The 19,436-nt window shown below is 45.3% G+C and overlaps 2 protein-coding genes across 3 annotated transcripts in view; both read right to left on the reverse strand.

Moving 5' to 3' along the window:
• Positions 1-7,962, reverse strand: part of PMP22 (peripheral myelin protein 22) — a 57,116-nt gene extending 49,154 nt beyond the window's left edge. Inside the window, exon 1 of the mRNA XM_059906753.1 lies at positions 5,015-7,962. The gene's annotated coding sequence lies outside the window, so the exon portion shown is untranslated. The remainder of the gene's footprint in view (positions 1-5,014) is intronic.
• A 1,453-nt stretch (positions 7,963-9,415) lies between these two features.
• The window catches only part of TEKT3 (tektin 3), a 34,821-nt gene continuing 24,800 nt past the window's right edge, over positions 9,416-19,436 (reverse strand). For both annotated transcript variants that reach the window (XM_059906749.1, XM_059906750.1), the window contains exons 7-8: positions 17,999-18,153; positions 9,416-9,758 (exon numbers count right to left, since the gene is read on the reverse strand). In XM_059906749.1, the coding sequence (XP_059762732.1) occupies positions 9,542-9,758; positions 17,999-18,153 (372 nt within the window). In that variant the 3' untranslated portion in view covers positions 9,416-9,541. The remainder of the gene's footprint in view (positions 9,759-17,998; positions 18,154-19,436) is intronic.

The following is a 19,436-nucleotide window of genomic DNA, read 5'->3' on the forward strand; positions in this document are numbered from 1 at the left end:
TCCCATTTCCTGAAAACCAAAGACGGAAGGTTTTCTACATTACCTGTCCCTAGGGATACTGAGTTTTGCTTATACTGTTTTCACAAGCCAACTTTTACTGAATATATATCCATCCTGTACAAGGACATCTATCTAATTCATTTAAGCACTTAGTTTTATTTTCTTTTTAAATTATCCTTTTTTTAAAATTTGTCATTTTTTGGTGTTGTCACTCTCTGTTGTTTTAAATCCCCAGTTCACAGAAAAGAATCAATGGCTCAAAAGTGGTTTGTTAAGAATAAGAGTGTAATGAAAATAGTAATATAAATACTAGAGCTCAAAATAACATCATAAATATAAATAGGAAAGAGGAATTCAGTCTAGTTCAAATATAAACTATGAACCTGCATGTGCTAGAACAGTGATAGGCAAGTAGATTTCCCGCAAACAACTCCAACTGGAGAGTTGAATGAAAAGTCTGACAAATGAATTTTTAAATTGGATATCACGGTACTTAGGAATTTCCTTCTTTCTACTCCAAATTGATTTGTCCTGTTCGGAAACTTTGTTAAATAGGAGTATGAAGATTTTGCATCATTTTCCAACAGTGACCTTTTCTAAATAAACCCACTGAGTATTTTTTTTCTAAATCAACCTCAAAATATTGCTTTCTAGTCTTCAATGGAATATTTTTCTCTAAGGAATCTAAAACTTCAAAGCCAACATTCAAAGACTTCTCCAAAGCATAAACAGGTTTGAGTCAAAATATTTTCCCAAAGTTTGCAAAACCAATTTCATAGCTTTTGACACACTTATGCTCAGAGAAGAAGTCGAATGAGCATGTGGAAATCATTAGGACCATTCACTACCTATTTCCAGTTCTCTGCCTTCCGTGTTCCTGACAGCACTGCATCTCTCGGCTGCCTTTGAAATCAGGCAGGGCCATGTGACCTGCTTCAGTCTGAGAAATGAGGGTGGATAAACAACTTTCAGAGCTCTCTCTCCCCCGCTGCCATGACAACTTGTGCATGTTCCAACACTGGCTTTTCCACAAGTCTGGATCCTAGAGTCAGGACGATGTGCAGCAGAGCCTTCAACTGTCCTGTGTTGGACATGAACTTTGCTGGGCTAGATCTGGGGGCCATTTGTTACTGCAGCATAACTTAGCCCAGCCTGACTGATACATAGTGATGGAATTTATGACGCCGAGTATTAACAGCATATAATGTGGAAGAACAACGTCATGAGGGGTGGTGGTAAAAGGCTTGTGTTTGTTTTTGGTTTGTGGTTGGGTGAAACCACTGATGTACCAACTCTTGAACTCACTTGGAATACGAGTGACATATATTCAAAGAAGAAGAGGCTGGCCACTTTTTCCTGTTGGAAACTTACAGTACAGAAGAAGAGGTATTTATTTTAGTGAGCAATTATTGTGTGAGTCATGGTGAGGATTGGAAAATGTGCGTAGGGGACACTAGCTAAGTAGGCACTGGGGGAGGAGTTGCCGTGAAAATAAACATCAGTCTTCTCAGGATCACACTGTGCATGTCAGCTGTGATGCAATAAAGCAGGAAAGATGCTCAAATTGTAAATTACAACCGAGTGGTGTCCATTTGGCATATGTTTTTTCAACACATGGTGTGAAAGTATCTGCAGGAAGCATAAGATTTTATTCTCTACACAGACTGTATTGGGTAAAAGGCACTCAAATGAGCATTTGAATTTAAGAGTGAATGAATATGGTTTTTTTTTAAAGCATTACTTGGTGGCACTGATAATATCACTTAAAGCCATTTCAGTGACGTCCAGTGCTTTGCGTGTAGGATACCTTAACTATATATTTGGCAATTTATGAAGATTCTTCAAGAGATGGACACTTGGTACAAATGACTTAATAGCAAAGAATTTGACTCTTTCCCGACACTTTATGATTTTTTTTTTCCATTATCAGAAGAAGAGATAGATGGCATTATGGGGTAGACAGTGTTTTAAAACTAGCCAAATGATGCCACAGAATTTGAAAAATTCAAAAGCTCAATGCAATCAAAAAGTGCGTGAGGAAACGTTCATTGCTCCTTCCCAGCTTTTAACTTTCATATACTTTTATTGTACTTCTGGATGTTTGAATAGACACAAAGAGTATGTACTTTCATGACTTTTAAAAATCTGTAATCATTTAGAGTTTATATTAGTATATCCTACCAAATTACAATCTAAATTAATTTTTTGGCAAATAGCCAATTATTGAATGATCCCTCCTTCCTCCTACTGTTATGAAGCATTGATTTTATTAGATCCATATATATATATGGGCCTATTTTTGGACTTTCTATTTCATTGATCTGTCTGCCTATCCCAGTTTTAATTACTATAATTTTAAAATACTGCTTCTGGAATAATATGTAAGAATGGCTGAAAGATTTTTAAGGATATTGAGAGAAGTTTTACCTTACAGTAACTTTAAAATCGTTATCAAGTAATTCATCTCTTTAGAAGATAATACATGCAGTCTCATTCTTCCAATATGTTTAATTTCTCACTCTCTTCACTGGCTTCTTTCCCTATACTTGCAAACATGAACAAGTTTTTTCTATCTCGAAGAAACTTGTATTGACTGCCTTGTGTTTTTCTGGGTGTTGCATTTCTGCCCTTCCTCTCACTGCTGGTCAACTCCTGTTCCCCATGGAACATAGCCCTGTTTCCCTTAAATTCCTGTGTTATCTGGTTACACTGTTCTCCCCAAAGAGAACTATTAAAAGTTACCAGCGATCTCCTTCATGCCCTTCAAGTCTCTTTCTGATCTTTGACCTTCTGTGACCCTTTACACGATGCTACACTGGTCCCCACACTGCCTGGACCCATCTCTGTTCTCTCTCCACTGCCCTATTCTGGACCTCCTCTGACTTTTCTGGAGGCAGCTTCTCTGCCTGCACCCCCTACCCTCCGCCTCCTTGACTCCCAGAACAGTCCCTCTCCTTGATGTTCCAATGCCACCATTGTTCCCAGCCCCTCTGGACATCTTCTGGGTGTGGGAGAAATGAGCCCCTAAGGGAAAAAACCTCGACACGTGGTTTTCCTTGAAGCCCTTCCCGTCTTTCTGCTCTGGCCACCACGAGTCTATCCTTCCTACTTCCTCGGTAGCTTCCACTGAGAAGTTCATTAAAAGCTTCTCTGGCTTCTTGCTGCCAATAGGTCAAATCTAAGTCTCTCAGCCTGGCACTCAGGACCACCAGTGTCAGTGCACAAACTTAGTTTGCAGCAACCATACCCACTGCTACCCTAAATTAACACTCGGGCCGAAAGGATCTGGATTTCAATCTGGACTCGGACGCTTAGTGGCTGTGTGGGCTTGGGCAGGTTACGTAGCCTCAGTCTCTGCAAACCCAAAGACCAGGGAGTGGCATAGGCAGTGGGGTTTACCACACGCAGCCTGTGTGTGTCAGGCACTAAAGAACCTGCAGGGTTCAGGACCCTTTGCCTTGAGCACAGATGCAGAACAGGGCCCATTTGTACAACAGATGGCAACACCTCTGGACTTCTGGAGGTAAACACTGGGGCCCTCCCTTTCTCTTCTTTGCTCTTAGAGGTCAACCAAGTGATTCTCTTTTCTCATTGCTCACCCCTTTTTGACCCGATGGAACTATTTTATTTCTTGGCATCCCCCGCAATACTCATGGCATTTAATAGACGCTCTATAAAGCTTTGCAAATAAATGGTTGTTTGAGACCGCCGAGTCATAGCATAGAAAAAAGATCCCTGAGAGTCAGAAGATCTGAGATTCTGTCTGGATTTGCCCTATTCTGATTCTGTGACACTGAACGACCAAATAGCTTTCCTGAGCTTTAGTGCCCTAAGTTTTCATGTGGAACCCTGCTAATGTTCAGTGTTTAATAGCTACATGTGGCAGGTTGCTACCATTTTGGACAGAGAGGATGTAGAACACTCCCATCATTGCAGAAAGTTCTATTGGACAGCGCCGATAGCTAAAACAGCACAAGAAGATGATGACGTGCCTGGCAATAATGTCATGAAATAGTCTTTATGGGAAATGCCTAGAACAGAAGCTTCACTGACGGCAGAAACACAGCCGCCTTAAGTGGAAGAGACAGCAAGTGTCTGTGGGATGTACTCCAGGGCATCGAAGGAATTAGATTAGCAGAGATTCAGACAGGCAACTGAAAAACCTCATCGTAAGCATCTGGGTGTTATCTGAGCTCGCTGCGTCATAGGAAGGAAGAGGGGAAAGCAGCCCTACTTTATGTGAGTCTCCAGCGTTAAGCTAAAGCTACGAGGCAATTCCCCAAAACATTGCGAAGCTTCAAATGGGAAACAGTGGTTTTCAGATCTTTAAGCTTCTTAATCGATTAAAGAAATTGAGCTTGAGTTGAAGAAGCAAAACGATGGTATTTAGCTCAGAGACAAGAAGACTGGGAGGACCCATGTAAGAGATGATACCTTTCCCAACCCGGAAATTTCACCTGATAACACTCTGCTCGATTCTCAGGATCTGCTTCAATATATTCCTATAATGTGTAACTTTTAAGAACACCCCTTGGCCAGGTTTTGCTGTACCTGCTGTACTATAAGTTCCTAAAGGGCGGTAGCCATATCCCTCCTTCCACGCTTCACATCACAACCAGAGCACCTTTTAGGAATTGAGAGGATGTCTCTCCTTGCATCAAGCCCTCCAATGGCTACATATCACAAGTAGGATCGAGATCAAACTTCCACAGCCAGGACCACCTACATACTCTGAGGGACTCAGTGCAAAATGAAAATGCAGGGCTCCTTGTTCGAAAATTATTAAGAATTTCAAGAGGGTAACAGCAGAGCACTGAACCAAGCATGAGCTCCCCTGAGCCCAAGGCCCTGAGTGACGGCACAGGTCTCATGTCCGCGAAGCCAGTTCTGCCTGTATGTAACTCCTGTATGTAGCTCCTCACATGTTCAGGGTCTTTGAAAATGTGATTCTCTCCACCTAGAACACCTTTGCAGGCTCTCCCACCCCCAGCACATTGCACATTGATTTTCTTACCATTCAGACAGTTGCTTAAGTGTCACAACTTCAAGAGAGCCTTCCAAGATGCAATTCCTCTCATAAATTCTCATAATTAGCTTAGTTCTTTGTATGATGATTTGTCAGTAGAATCCACTGGACTGCAAGCTCCATGAGGGCAGAGACCGTGTCCATCTTGTCCATTGTATTATCTCCAGAGTCCAATACGGCACAGACACCTGGAAGGGCCTCAGTAAAAATCTACTGGTTGAGTCAATGAATAAAGAATGAATTGCAATTTTCCACATACTATATCTTCAAAGAATTGGCTGGTGGGGACAGCTGGGGGGTGACGTTGGAGGACAAGATATCACAGGTCCCAGGCCAGACCCCGGTTCCTAGCACGGTTTCACTCCGTACACCTTGCTCTGCTCTCCTCCAGGGATTCAACCAACCAGCAAACAGGCAGACAGAGTGAAGCTGAGGTTTGGATGACTTACCACTGAACCATCCTGCCCTTCCTATTGGGCCACAGTATATCCTCTTGCTTGCCACTGGATTTGATCTTCTATCGTGAAACTGACCAATAGTGATGGTCATTATTTCACCACTGGGGATAAGGTCTTTCTGCATTATCCCCGAGCATCTGAGCTTTCCCCTCCCTAAGAGATAACCTTTATCATCCTCTTCTTGAAGCTTGAACAATAAACACATCTCAGAACTTCTCTATGAAGGTAGTTATCCAACCAACCAGAACTCAAGTGACTCTTGAAATTCTCCCTAGATAGCTCTACGTCTGTAGCTTTGGGGTTTTCATTGACTCCTCATCTCTAAATTTCATAATTAGACTCCTTTCAACATTCCCTAACACTGTTACTCCACAATGCCTAGTACTCATCTTACTAATACATTCCTGTGTATCCTGGGCTCCACACGAGCAAAGAAATGTGACCTGAGCTAAGGGTCTTAAAATCCACGAGATAAGAGGAACAGAATCCAAACCAAGGTAAGAAAAGGAGGCACCTAGTTCTAAATTCTTTTTTCTCTCTAGAGGAAGTTAGCTATTTCTGTAGCTATAACTCCAGCTCAGAGACAACCCAGAATGCACACAAACGGGAAAGAACCTATTTTAGTTAACGCGCACCAAAATGCCGGTAAGTGACACAAAACACAATCGCTTCCCATTTGGGACTGAATGCTCTTTAGGAGAAATATGGTTCCAAAGACCCAGGCACATGGAGAGCAGTCCTCCAGTCCATCAGCACCAACGGTTATTGCCAACAGGATGCCAGAAGAGGTTGATTTCTAGAATTGCGTACATTCTGTCAAATCAGAGATTTTTTTCTTCTATCTGATGAAACAGAGTATACACACAGATATTAGCCTTAAATGCTATTTAAAGATAGAATCAAAGACGTTGAGATCTAGGACTTGGCAATACTTTGGTAAAATTAATTCATTGCATTGATGAGATTGATTGTTCGAAATATTATACCCTCACGGACGTCTCTGGGGAAAAATAACACTTTAGTTTTAAAATAATTTTCTTTAAAAAACCACAACCTTTGATAGTGTCTAATTTATTCTTTTTTTTTTTTTTTTTTTGCCACGCCGCAGGGCATGTGGGATCTTAGTTCCCTGACCAGTGATCGAACCCAATCCCCTGCATTGGGAGTGCAGAGTCTTAACCATTGGACTGCCAGGGACATCCCATGATAATGTCTAATTTATTCTGGACAGTTAGATCTCTACCATGATGCCACCAGAGTCGCTTTTTGGTCATGGTGAGCTCTTTAGAAGCTCCTTGCTAAAAGGAAAAAGTTGGCAGCAGAAAGGGTCTCCCATTAGCTCCCAGCAAAATAAGCAAACAGCAGGGGCCCCAGGGAATGAGCCACTAATCACAAAACAGAACGCTTCTGATGTTGGAAGGGAAAGATCTGGGCTGAGGGAGAATATAGAACTGTTTAGAGCAGAGATCGCAATATTTGTGCCGCTTCTTCTCCATCCTGGACCCCTGCAGGTTAGATTAGCCTTCCGACGCCCAGATTCTTACCTGTGTGAACTCACACATGTCCTCAGACTCCTCCTCAACATTCCAAATAAGCACTGCTATGGTCTAGAGCTGGTCCTCAAGGTAAAATAGATTTTCCATCCTTGGAGAAGACATTAAGTATTGTCTCTGTTCCCCATGAATGCCCGACTATACAGGGTTCAGAAAATACCATCATGGCACCCTGCCTAGAAGGCTGGTCTTGGCAATCTCACCAATGGTGGGTCCAGCACTGCTGGGACCAGTTGAAGGGCCAGGGCTAGAAGAGTGGAGACTGACAGGGAAAATTAGGGGCACATCAATGAGAACCAACTCCTCCTCCTCCTGAACTGGGTCAGCCCTGCATTCAGAAGGAAGGACTCCATCCCCGTTTTCAGTGCAAAAATTATAACCAAGAACCGGACCCCACCACAGCTATTTACAGCATGAACTCAGGGCTCAAAAGTGCCCTGCGAGGTGTTTATGACAACACTCTCCAGGGATGTAAATGGAAATTGCTAAAATTATAGGTGACTTGGTTATTTAGGGGCAGTTACACACATTTCTAAATCTGAATGATGCTTGGGTGGGTGGAACCCTTTGACATTCCAGCAGCCCTTCTTAAAGCCACATAATATTAAAGATAGTTTGAGCCTGAATATATAAAGCCAGATCACGTGCTGATATTTGCGGACCTGTGATTCTTATGCAAGATCACACTCTGAGTCTTGGCTGTTCATGGATCCCAGTGCTTGAATATCCACCCTCGGAAGTAGCTGTGACATTTTAGACCAGAAACCGAATGTTTATTTGTGGAACTTCGCTTTGCCCACAGTTTACCAAAATAACAAGAAAAGTAGCCTTTCCCTATGTCTGAACTACGTCTTCTTCCCATCACATTCTTGTAATGCTGGGAACATATGTTTAAGTAAAAGGACTCCACGCTCACATATTCCTCAAAAAAAATTATAATTCGTGGAAAAAGTCAGCAAGATTTTCCCTGAAACGTAACAAATAAGAGACACGTGGAATTTATGTTTATTCTAACTATTGTCTAAAAATGATGACCACCAACACTTGATTGCTCTAATTGCTAAGTGTCTTAGTGGCGCTTATATATCTTTGTTTCCATTAGAAGCAAAGGGAGAATGACGAAACCTACAATTTGATGTCTAAAATGATATACTGAGACCACAAAAATAACCCTAGTTCAAGCTTATCATGTTTATGTCAACCCTACCAGCATTTTGAGATGTTTTGTGAAGTTGACTGACCAAGGTGTGCTGAAAAATAGCTTTTAAGAAACAGAGAGAGAGAGAGATGGATTTGGCCTTAACAGTGGTTAGGACAGAGCAAAGAGAACACAGGCAGAAAAAGATGCTTATAAGAGAAAGAGGTAGGCATACAAGATGCAAGCTGTGAGAAACAGGAGAGAAAAGAGAGAAACCCTTCCCTCCGGTAACTCATCTTCCCATTTCAGTATTTCCAGATCAAAGGATTCAAAGCTAGCATGCTCTCTACATCATATCAAATTGAATTCCAGACGGTTAAGGGTAATTTAAGAAGTCATGAATGGAATCAGAGGAAATTATAGGTAAATAATCTTGGAATGAAGAAGAGCTTTTCTGGTGTAACTCCAAAGAAATAAATCATCATGGAAGTATTTACACATTTCAGCCTCTGAACATTAAAAACCATAAGCAAAATGTAAAGGCAAGTGGCATATAAAGAATATATGCTCAGTACATAGGATGAAAGCGTCACATGATTGATATACAGAGAACTCTAAAAAACAAATGAAAAAAAGATAAATACTCGGGGGAAACAGGCAAATAACAAGGACAAGCAATTGACAGAAGAAATTCAAGGGTCCAGTGAACAATGTTCTACATCACTATTTACTCCAATACAAACTCCAATACGAACTTTCCTTACCCGGTCATTGCTTTCACAAGGCCATGTCCCTGCACAGACCTGTCCATCACTCCCCCTACCCTTGAACCCACCCCCCCCCCAACTTTCCAGGGGTCTCACCCATCCTGTTTCTTCATACACACCCTACGTTATGAATCACAGCCTAACTGGTCTACTTACTATTGTCCAAATGCACTCTCTATTTTTCCACCTTCGATTTTGCTCAAACTATCCCCGACTACTACCTTCCCAGAGGCCTTGCCCCTTCTCTCAGAACCCACCTGCTGGGATACCTGCCTCCACAGCCTCAGAGAAAAATACATTTTTCCTTTCCAGCCCATTCATGTTACACAGAGAATAACAAGAATAACACAAGTAAGTGTTCTTACCTTGGCTATTACATCGATTGTTTTTCTCTGGCCCAGAAGCCTAGTAAATCGTCGGGAATTAAGGTTTGGAGGCAAACGAAAGGTTTTCCAAGACAGGACCGCGGCACATGTCTATAAATACGATCCTTTAATAAGTGAATATAGATCAGCCCTCGTGTAAGTGCGCGCGCGCGCACGGCGCCCTGGTTCCGCCTTCCTCGGGGAGCGTCACACCTGGTCCAGGGGAGGGGGGCCCTAGCAGAAGCCCGCCAGCCGCCGGGCGCTGGGGAAGCTCCTGCGCATGCTCACGCACTTCTCCTGGTCGATGTACAGGGAGTTGGCTTTGACCGCCAGGTCGTGCTCCAGGGTGGCCTTGCTGTGGACCAGCGACTGCAGGGTGTCCTCCGCGTCCCTCAGGCGCTGCTGCAGGGTCTGGATGGTGTCGTCCACCTCGTACACCTCGTTAACCAGGCTGCGTGGGGAAGAGGCACCGGTTAGGTTAGCAGAAGTCACGCTGCTTATCAGCTCCACCGGGGCCGAGTGTGGTTACGGAATTCCCACCGGTCACACCAACCTCAGAACTACTTCACGTTGCAAAGCCGCAAAGCAAACAGGACGATCCAAGAGGCACACCAAGGATATTCGGGGGACACCAGCAAGTTTTCATACATGCATTGTGCATACACGCGAATATTAAACATTATAATATTTAAAAAGAAGGTAAACTTTTAAACATTTGATTTTTTTTTAAATAGTAAAGATGGGAAAAATGGAAACAGCTCAATTTTCATGCAATTACTTTATCATTGAAAGTTGTTTATATAGTGAGGAAGAGGGGAACACCCAACTTTATTCAGTGGCTAGAATTCAGCCCAACCTGTTAACTACAGTGGGGGAGGGGTTAGTTAATGGGGCACTCCTCCAATTATAATGCCCCTCCCCCCAGCAATGCCCCAAGGTTCCAGAGTAAATATCGAAACGTCAAAAACCTTATAGAACACGAAAATGATAATTCATGAAATGAGCTACGTAAACCATGAAACAAGTTGCAGTTCTGATTGCACTGATGATGAAAAACATGACACATTTTTCAAGACAGAAAGGAAAAAAGGCATCATTTCATGTAAAAAAATCTAGCATCTCCTTCTCAAATTATTTTAACCGATATCGTTTTCATTTTCATTTCTTTGATTATTAGTGAAACTTTCCTAAATGTCTATTGGGCATTTTGCAGTTTTTCCGTGAATTGCCTCTTCCTGTCTTTTGCTCATTTTTCTACTGGGGTATTACTAACTATCTTAAACTTTGGCAAAGAGCTCTTTAAGTTTTAGGCATATTACATTTTTTTTTTTTTTTTTTTTTTGGTCTGTTAAGCTTGTGGCAAATGTTTTCCCTAATTTGTTTTTTACCTTTTAATTTAGCTTATGTTTCGTTATACATAAGATTTCAATTTTTAGTTAGCTAAATCTTTCTTTTTCTTTGTGATTTCTTCTACTGTGTTTATATTTAGAAACTCTTTCTCCCCTCAAAGAGCAATTAAGCAAGGACTCCTTTACCCTCTGATTTGGCCAATAATATCCAAGGGATGGGACCACATGGTCAATCAAGAGAAAGAATATTAAACAGGTTATAAAAGACAACAATAAGGATAATAACTTATCTATTGACGACCTTACTTCATATGTATACATATATATATATATATATATATAATTCTACATATATAGTCAGTTGAAACCACCAACTCCAAATTCATCCAATTTTGCCCAGTGATTCAAAGCTAAAGTTTTCTTTGTTGGGGATGTTCATTTATTAGCAGACTGGGGGGGGAGGGAGGGTGGGTGTGTGCATGAAATTAACTAAAATGTACCATAATATAAAGAGAGGCGTGACAGTGAACGAATAGGGGTGTGGACGTCGCTGGAGACGGAAAAGGATTTCACGATCGTAGAAAAATATCCAGACCATGTGGAAATCATTCTACCAAGACCATTTTATAGCTTCACAGACTTTGCCACTGTAAGATAGATGGCAGAGGTCATCAAGCCCAGCTTCCTTGTTCTACAGACAAGGAAATTGAGCCCTAGGGATTGATGAACTGCCCTCCCCACAGGCAGACGGCCTGCATGTGTTTATACACCGCTCACAGTTATCCAGGAAGCTAAGAAGGAAATCAGGAGTCTTGGCGGCCATAATAAGGAACAGGGTCCCATTTCCTGCCCCACCCACTCAGCTCCCAGAAGCAGAGACCTGGGAAGTTGGCCTCGGCCCTGGACCCTTTGGGTGAGACCATCTCATTTCTATCTGTCATCCCCACAGCGCAGGCCTCCCAGATGATACACAAGAGGCCCAGTTAAATTTGAATTTCAGATGAACATGTATGTTTTTAGTACAAGTATTTTTTTCCCTGCGGGAAAATATAAACAACATAAAGTTTACCATCTGAGCCATTTTTAAGTGTGCAGTTTGGTGGCATCATGTGCATTCACACGGCCACCACCACCCTCCACCCATAGAACTCTTTTCATCTTGCAAAACGGCAGCTCTGTCCCCTTTCGACACTAACCCCTATTCCGCCCCCCGACCCCCATCCCCTGGCAACCACCATTCTTCTTTCTGTCTCTATGAATCTGACCACACTAGGTACCTCATACAAGTGGAATCGTCCAGTATTTGTCCTTCTGTGACTGGTTTGTTTCACTCAGCATCATGTCCTCAAGGTTCATCCATGTGGTAGCATGTGTCAGAACTTCCTTTCTTTTTAAGGCTGAATAATATTCACTACAAGTATTTTTACTTACCATAAGTGTTTTCTGTGTAAAGATGCCTTGCGGTATTGGGGATATACTAATACTAAAAAATTATTCGTCGTTTATCTGAGATTCATATTTACCTGGCCGCTAATTTGCAAAATCTGGCAACCCTACCACAAGAACCAAAATAGTGTCAGGCCCAAAATTAGCTCTCACAGAATATTCATTTAAGATGGCACCAAAGCCACAACCTCTCTACTCAAAACCCTCCGCCCCCTGCTTTTCGTAAAGGACAAATTGTAAATGTATTTAAGGAGATACACCAAATCAGCAGCTGCTGGTTGACGTTGGGGGTGGGCTGCGGGGGGAGAGGACAGGGCAGAAAAGAGGCTCTTGTTTTTTACTCCATGTGGATCTGTACCGTTCGAATTTGTTTTAAAATCAGAGCGTGTCTCTCTCTTACTTGTGAATTTAAACAAAGTGAAAAGTTTGACATAAAACGATAAAGGAACAACGTCTTCATTGTGTTATCTTGTATTGAGTATTATTATGAGAGAACAAGAGGAAACAACATCCTGATGATAACGGACACCATAGCCAGATGATGGAATACTATGCAGGCAACACTTTTTAAAAAAGAATTTGTTGGGGGCTTCCCTGGTGGCACAGTGGTTGAGAATCCGCCTGCCAATGCAGGGGACACGGGTTCAAGCCCTGGTCTGGGAAAGATCCCACATGCCGCGGAGCAACTAGGCCCGTGAGCCACAATTACTGAGCCTGCGCGTCTGGAGCCTGTGCTCCGCAACAAGAGAGGCCGCGATAATGAGAGGCCCGCGCACCGCAATGAAGAGTGGCCCCCACTTGCCGCAACTAGAGAAAGCCCTCGCACGGAAACGAAGACCCAACACAGCCATAAATAAATGAATAAATTAATTAAAAAAAAAAAAAGAATTTGTTTTTGCCTTGGGGAAGGAAACTCAGAATACAATGTTGGTTGAAAAAGTCAGGATATAGAACTCTACATGCAGCGTGATCACAATTTTGTTAACGTGCCTGGTGGCAACCGTGGTTATCCCTCAACGGCGAGGAGAATTGACAATGATTTTTATTTTTTATTTCATTTTCTGATTTTCTATCACGAACAGATACAGCTCTTAAAGCCAGAAAGAAAACAATAAATAGTTTCCAAAAAGGAAACACAATTCTGAGGGACTTGAACCATCTTTGGCCTTGAACTCAGAGAGGTTACCTGAAGTGCCTCGGCTGGACCGACACCGCGACGGGGCAAACATCACATCTCCGTCCGAGGCCACAGCGGACAAATGAAGGGGGTCTGGAGACTCCCCAGGACCGCTCTGCGGGCCCACGTTCTGGACACACCCTCCCTGGTGGGTATGCCCCCCAGGGGCTCACCCACGCCGAGGTGGGGTACAGAGCAGATGAATCACCAGCACCCCAGGCCACCTGCCTGTCCCATCTCAGGCCATGGTGACGTCATCCTTGCAGATGCTGAAACCAAAGGTCTTCTGATCATCCCTGACCCCGCCCCCTTCCTCGCACCCCTACGTCCCTCAATGTAAAAATCTGTTGCGCCTGTCTCCCCGTGCCGCTGCGCCCTTCCTCTCCACTCTGCAGGCAAGTCCTTGAATGTCCCTGCTCTGTGTCTGACCTCAGGGTCTCCACCCTTGCCGTCCCGTCAGCCCACGATGCTCTTACCCCACTCTTCATCCCGCTAATTCACGCCATCCTCAAAGCCCGGCTGGACAGACCCTTCTTAGGGAAGTCCCTCCCTCAGCCCTGGGACTAGTTCGCTGCCCGATGTCGTGTGTTTCAAGAGCACCAGCCCTTCTGCGGCCCTCGGGGTGCTTGTCATGGCCTGTGTGCTACATCTCCCTGCCGGCCATCGGGTCCGGGAAAGTGACATCCACAGCCCCTCCTGCAGTTGATAGGGGCACAAAACATGCTTGATGGATGGGGACCAACTTCTGCGTCCTAGGAGATGCAGCGCATGATGGGAGGTAGGAAGCTGCCCGAAGTCCGAGTCAAGGGTCTCCCAAGCACGAGGAGCAGACCCCCGGTGATGAAGAAGCAGCGCCGGCCAGAGGGAGCACCTGCAGCCAGCCCGAGGCGGGGAGCACCGCAGAGCACCCCCAAAAGGCTCATGGATGCAACGACAAGCCGTGAAAACACACCTACACCGTGCATCTCCTTTCATCTTAGAGCCTGAACCATCTTCTTACTTCCAGTGGGGGAGGGAAGGAATTAAACTTAAGTGTGGAAGTTTCCTCTGGCCTGAGATCTGTAAACACAGCATCTGAGAACTGAGCTAAAAGCATATTTTGTTGTTGTTTAGGTCAGGTTGGATTTAAAAAGTAAGTTTCTTTTTTGAAGATCCCAGGGTATACAATACCACTAGCAAAGAAACAGATCTTCAGAGAGGCTGTCGGACACGGCTGGTGATGGGATTTACGAGGGTGAGTTGTTTATAATCACACTGGCCTGCTTCTCGTCTCCCAGCCTTCCCTGAGCTGTTTTCACCGCTTCAAAAAGAACCCTGAACCCAAAGGTAGGCACGGAGCAGGGTGACGTCTGAGTCTTTCTTTACTCCTCACAGCCAAACGTTAGTCTAGTGGAAAATTTATCTGTGAGGGGTCTTCTGAAAAAAGACACATTAAAATACCAATTTTTTTAAAAAGGAATTCCAGATACTTAGAATGCAGGCAGCTAACATCCTGGTTTTCCCATCGCTGCGTGAAGGCAGCTCAGAGATACTACACCTCCCTCAACTTTCGCCGTTAGAAATACGTTTCTCCTCCTCTTTCAAGGCCACGTTCCACTCTCAGTTTCCTTATTCTTGGCAGATGGCAGACAGCCGTTCTGCTGAAACCACTCATTTTGGGGGAAATTACAGAACTGAAAAACAGTTTGCATTCAAATACAAATAAAACTACCGTCTCCTGAAAAAAATATATCAAGATTAAGCAAAGCAGAGCCTGGCCTGGCCTGCCCTCAAGGATGCCAAGAATGTTTAAGATTGCTCTTGAAAGCACCCATTTAGAAAAAGTTCAAATGCAAATCAAGGTCTTGAAATGCAAACAGCGCTTTTTCTCTGTCCTCACTCCCCTGAGTTTATGGTCCTTATGTTTTCTTCATCTAGACAGCCAAAGGGTTGCTTTCAGAATGATCAGTTGAATAAGAAAAATAATCCCCTCCTCCCTCAATAACAATCCTAAATTCCACTGCTGTTCCTCTAGGACCATATTTTTGGCAACGCTATTTTAACAAGAAATCTTTACGGAAACAAAAGTAGGTTTTGTCCTGAAGTCAGTAAAGGAGCAGAGGAAATAGACACACTGCAGGGTCGACAGGAAGTCAAGGAAAAGCAAATTCTGTTTAGCCGTGAAGGGGGAGAAAAGAGGAAAAATCATTCAGCTTCTCAGAAGCAGCTGTGAATGCCTCATTGTCTGATAACTGCAAAGTCAAATTCGACCACGATTCAAAACCCTTCTAAAAAGCAACCCTGTGTTGGTCTGATGGCAGCCCGAACAATTCCTCTCTTCCCGTCTCTACTTTTTTTTTTTTCCTTTTAATATATTTATTTATTTATTTATTTATGGCTGCGTTGAGTCTTCGTTGCTGCGTGTGGGCTTTCTCTAGTTGCGGCGAGCAGGGGCTACTCTTTGTTGCGGTGCGCGGGCTTCTCCTGCGGTGGCTTCTCTTGTTGCAGAGCACGGGCTCTAGGCGGACGGGCTTCAGCAGTTGTGGTGCGTGGGCTCAGTAGTTGCGGCTCGCGGGCTCTAGAGCGCAGGCTCAGTAGCTGTGGTGCACGGGCTTAGTTGCTCCGCGGCATGTGGGATCTTCCTGGACCAGGGCTCGAACCCATGTCCCCTGCATTGGCAGGCGTATTCTTAACCACTGTGCCACCAGGGAAGTCCCCCGTCTCTACTTTTGATGACTCTGCAGAAATTGTCGGAGCATGAAACTTCAGCTCAGCTTCTCCCAATAATATCTGCATAAAACCACAATTCATGATCTAATCTAACTGGCCAAATGGGTGTGATCCCACTACCAGGTTCCTGTAATAAATAGATACTTCAGACTGGTTGCCTCCAGAGTGGCAGGCCGCTTCACCTCAATGATGGGCTGTGTGTGAGTAGGGGTTCTGTGGAACCCACTTGGAGAAACATGTGGCCTGGGTGACCTCCTCCATGGTGATGGCCCGGATGACAGCTCCACTAGGAGAAACGCAGCTACTGTGGGAGATGACGGCCACCTGAATCTATTCTAGAGCTCACCTCTTAGCATCCAACACAGACAACACACGTGCTGTCCGTGGAGGGTGTTTTCCAGTAACGTCTCCTCTGTGACCCTCTGTTTTATCCTCTGTGAGAGTGAGATGAGGATACTGCTTTGCTGACCCATCCCATGTGGGCATTGAGAAGGCCAGATGAGCTCAGGTACAGGACGGGGGGTGGCAAAGGCCCCATACAATGAAATTGCTGCTTTGCTTGAACAGAGCTCAGCAGGGAGATGGGCAAGGATTCTAATTATGTCTCTCCTTCCTCCCAGCGGTTGCCAGCTGGGTCACCGTCACTCAGCCCACTTCTGCCTCCATTTACTTATTTGTAAATTGAAGATAATGCATGAGGTAAAGTATGCAGGACAGTGCCCGGCACAGAATAAGATCAATAAATGGCAACAGCTATTGTGATTGTCACCATCACCACCTTTATCATCATCTTCCTCATTCTTGGCCTCACAAAGACCACCCTTTCCTTCCCTGCAGGGAATCCACAGCCTCACGCCACCGCTTGTTCCTTGGGTAAGAGCTCAAAGTCGCTTTGTCCCTAGGATATAAGGGAATTCAATCGTGGACCAGGCAGACTGCAAGGCTAGTGGTCTCTCCCACCGCTCCAGTTCAAGTGCTGCCACTTCGTTCCTCCAGTTGCTATAAATTTGATTTGCTTCTGCACAAAGTGTTTCAAGCCCTAAGCACAGCAATGATGAAATCCAGAAAGAGGCAGATAGGCAGGTACTGAGAAATTGGAAACGAAGCCAGAAAGGGGGTGGGAGGGTGGCCAATTCCATTCAAGCCCATCCTGAAAGGAATCTTCCAAGTTAAAACAAGAAGAATAAAATATACCTAGTGTCCAGAAGATGAAGTGTAGGGTCAATCCCTCCCACCGTGTACACGTGGGAGATGCTTGATGATGACCAGCTGCTTTCAATTTCTACCAAGAACAGAACAAACTGAAATGAGCTGAAATGAGCCATCGGGGTTTAGGGTCTCCTGAGGGTGCTCTTAACGATGAGAGCAGGAATGAAGCACCCAAAGAGGCGGATGAGAGCAACGGTGAGAGCAAACAGATGGGGTCGGGGGAGGTGGTACCCAAAGTCCCTTTTCCGATGAGTCAGGGGCACTCGGACACACACAGCAGCCAACCTCTGTACTGTCTCCGAGACAGGGGATCTGGAAACTCCAGGCGCTCCAGGGAGGTGCAAAGGAGCCCAACGCCACCTCCACCCCCTGAATGAGGCTAAATGTTAACACTATTCTTGTGTGCAGTGTTGATGTCGTTTCCTTTCTGTTTTAGTCGCGGTAAAATAGACATAACACAAAATTTACCATCTCAGCTCTTAAGTTCCTGGCATTAAGTACATCCACAATCTTGGCAACCATCACCACCTTCCACCTTGAGAACTTTTTATCATCCCAAACCGAGACTCCGGGCTGTTAAACACTAACCCCATTACTGACACTTTAAAGAAGGTTCTAGCACCGTGACCGTCACTAGGCCGCTCCACGTCCCCGTGTGCTGGTGGACGAGCCTTAGGAGCTCAGAGCTGCCGGCAGCCTGGGGGTTTCCCCAGAGGAGCCCGAGCTGGCCCTGAGGGCGCCCCCCTCCCCATCACCGTGACCCCCACCTGGGCCTCGCCCCCTCGTCTCTCCCCCGCTCACCGCAGCTGAGCCATGTCTCTGCAGAGCTCTATGTTGGGCCTCCGCGTACGCTCATCCAGCCTGGTCTGAGCCACCTTCAGGAAGGCAGACTTGTCCTTGATGGCCTTCTTGATGGATTCGATGGTCATCTCCGTCTGGAAAATCTCCTGCAGGGTCTGTACCAGGAGAAGCAAACGCCCGAGGCTTTGGTGCCGTGCCCTCAACAACCTGCTCCCCGACCCGTGCATTTGTGGCTGGGCCTCCCCCTCTGATGGGGAGGAGGGTTGTCTGAGGGCCTCCTCCTACCAGCCCCATCCCGGGACCCGCGGTGGGAGGTACGGCACCTGCCCCCACCCTTTGGAGAGCATCTCCTCCCGACTCAACGTGCGAGCACTTAGGCCACAGAAATGGGTGAATGCCGCATATCCGAGCTCGCTTTCTCTTTTTCCCTCAGATCACCGGTTGTTAGATATTTACTGATACACATTCGTATGTGACTCTGAGCAAAGGGAGGCCAGGAGCTTTGAGGGTCCCCGCTTCCCTCCCACATCGGTGCATCCTTGCTTCTTTATCTTCCTGCTGTCTCTCCTCACTAATCTCAGAGAGGTTTTCCTGCTAGGGGAGGATTTGCCTTGAAGCAAATCAAGGTCAAGCTTTGGGGTGTCTCACTTGCAAGGGAGGAGCACTGGTAATCTGGTAACCCCAATTTTATATTCTTCTCTCCTTAAAGAAGGTCCCCCCAGTTACCTAAACCTGGATCCCTCCCTGGTTCCTCTTCCTCTTCTGACAAGCAAGCCCCCTTCTTGTGCTCTGAAAACCCTGCCTTCTCCTTCACCTACGACCTTGACCTCTGCCCCCCATGTCTCCACACCCTCCCATTAGTCCCCTCTTCTTCAGCCGCTTTCCTGTGGCCTGGAGATGCCCCCCAACCATCACCCAAATTCCTTTGAACCCTCATGCCTTCCCCACCACGCTCTCATCCAATCCCACTGGGTCCTCTCCAGCTGGTACCTTCCCAGCCTCTCCTCAAGTTCACAGCCACATGGACTCAGCAATGGCCTTGCCTACTCCCTCCACATGCCACCCACCTAACCTTCCAGCGGCCCCCGTATCCTGTCTCTGGCCCTGGTTGCTCTGGTGAGACCACGCGCTCAAAGTCAATGATGAGGCCTCTCCGGAGTGTCCCTCCCCTTGAAACCCTCGCCTTGCTTACTTCTCTGGCCAACTGCTATCCTAATCCCTGATTTTCTCTCTAACTCCTTCTCCCCACTCCAGTGCAAAGTGCTGCCCTTGACCCCTTCTCTGCTACCTCCTTTCTCCCTGCAGAGACCTCCTGTAACCACACAGCTTCAGCACTTGTGAAAGCCAGGAACTCTTACACCTGTCAGTTAAGCTTTGCCCTCTCTTCCAAGCTTTCAACCACCTGCTGAAAATCATTACACTGTTCTATCACCAAGGC

Source organism: Balaenoptera ricei, chromosome 20 (assembly GCF_028023285.1).
Source record: "Balaenoptera ricei isolate mBalRic1 chromosome 20, mBalRic1.hap2, whole genome shotgun sequence".
Lineage (NCBI taxonomy): Eukaryota > Metazoa > Chordata > Mammalia > Artiodactyla > Balaenopteridae > Balaenoptera > Balaenoptera ricei.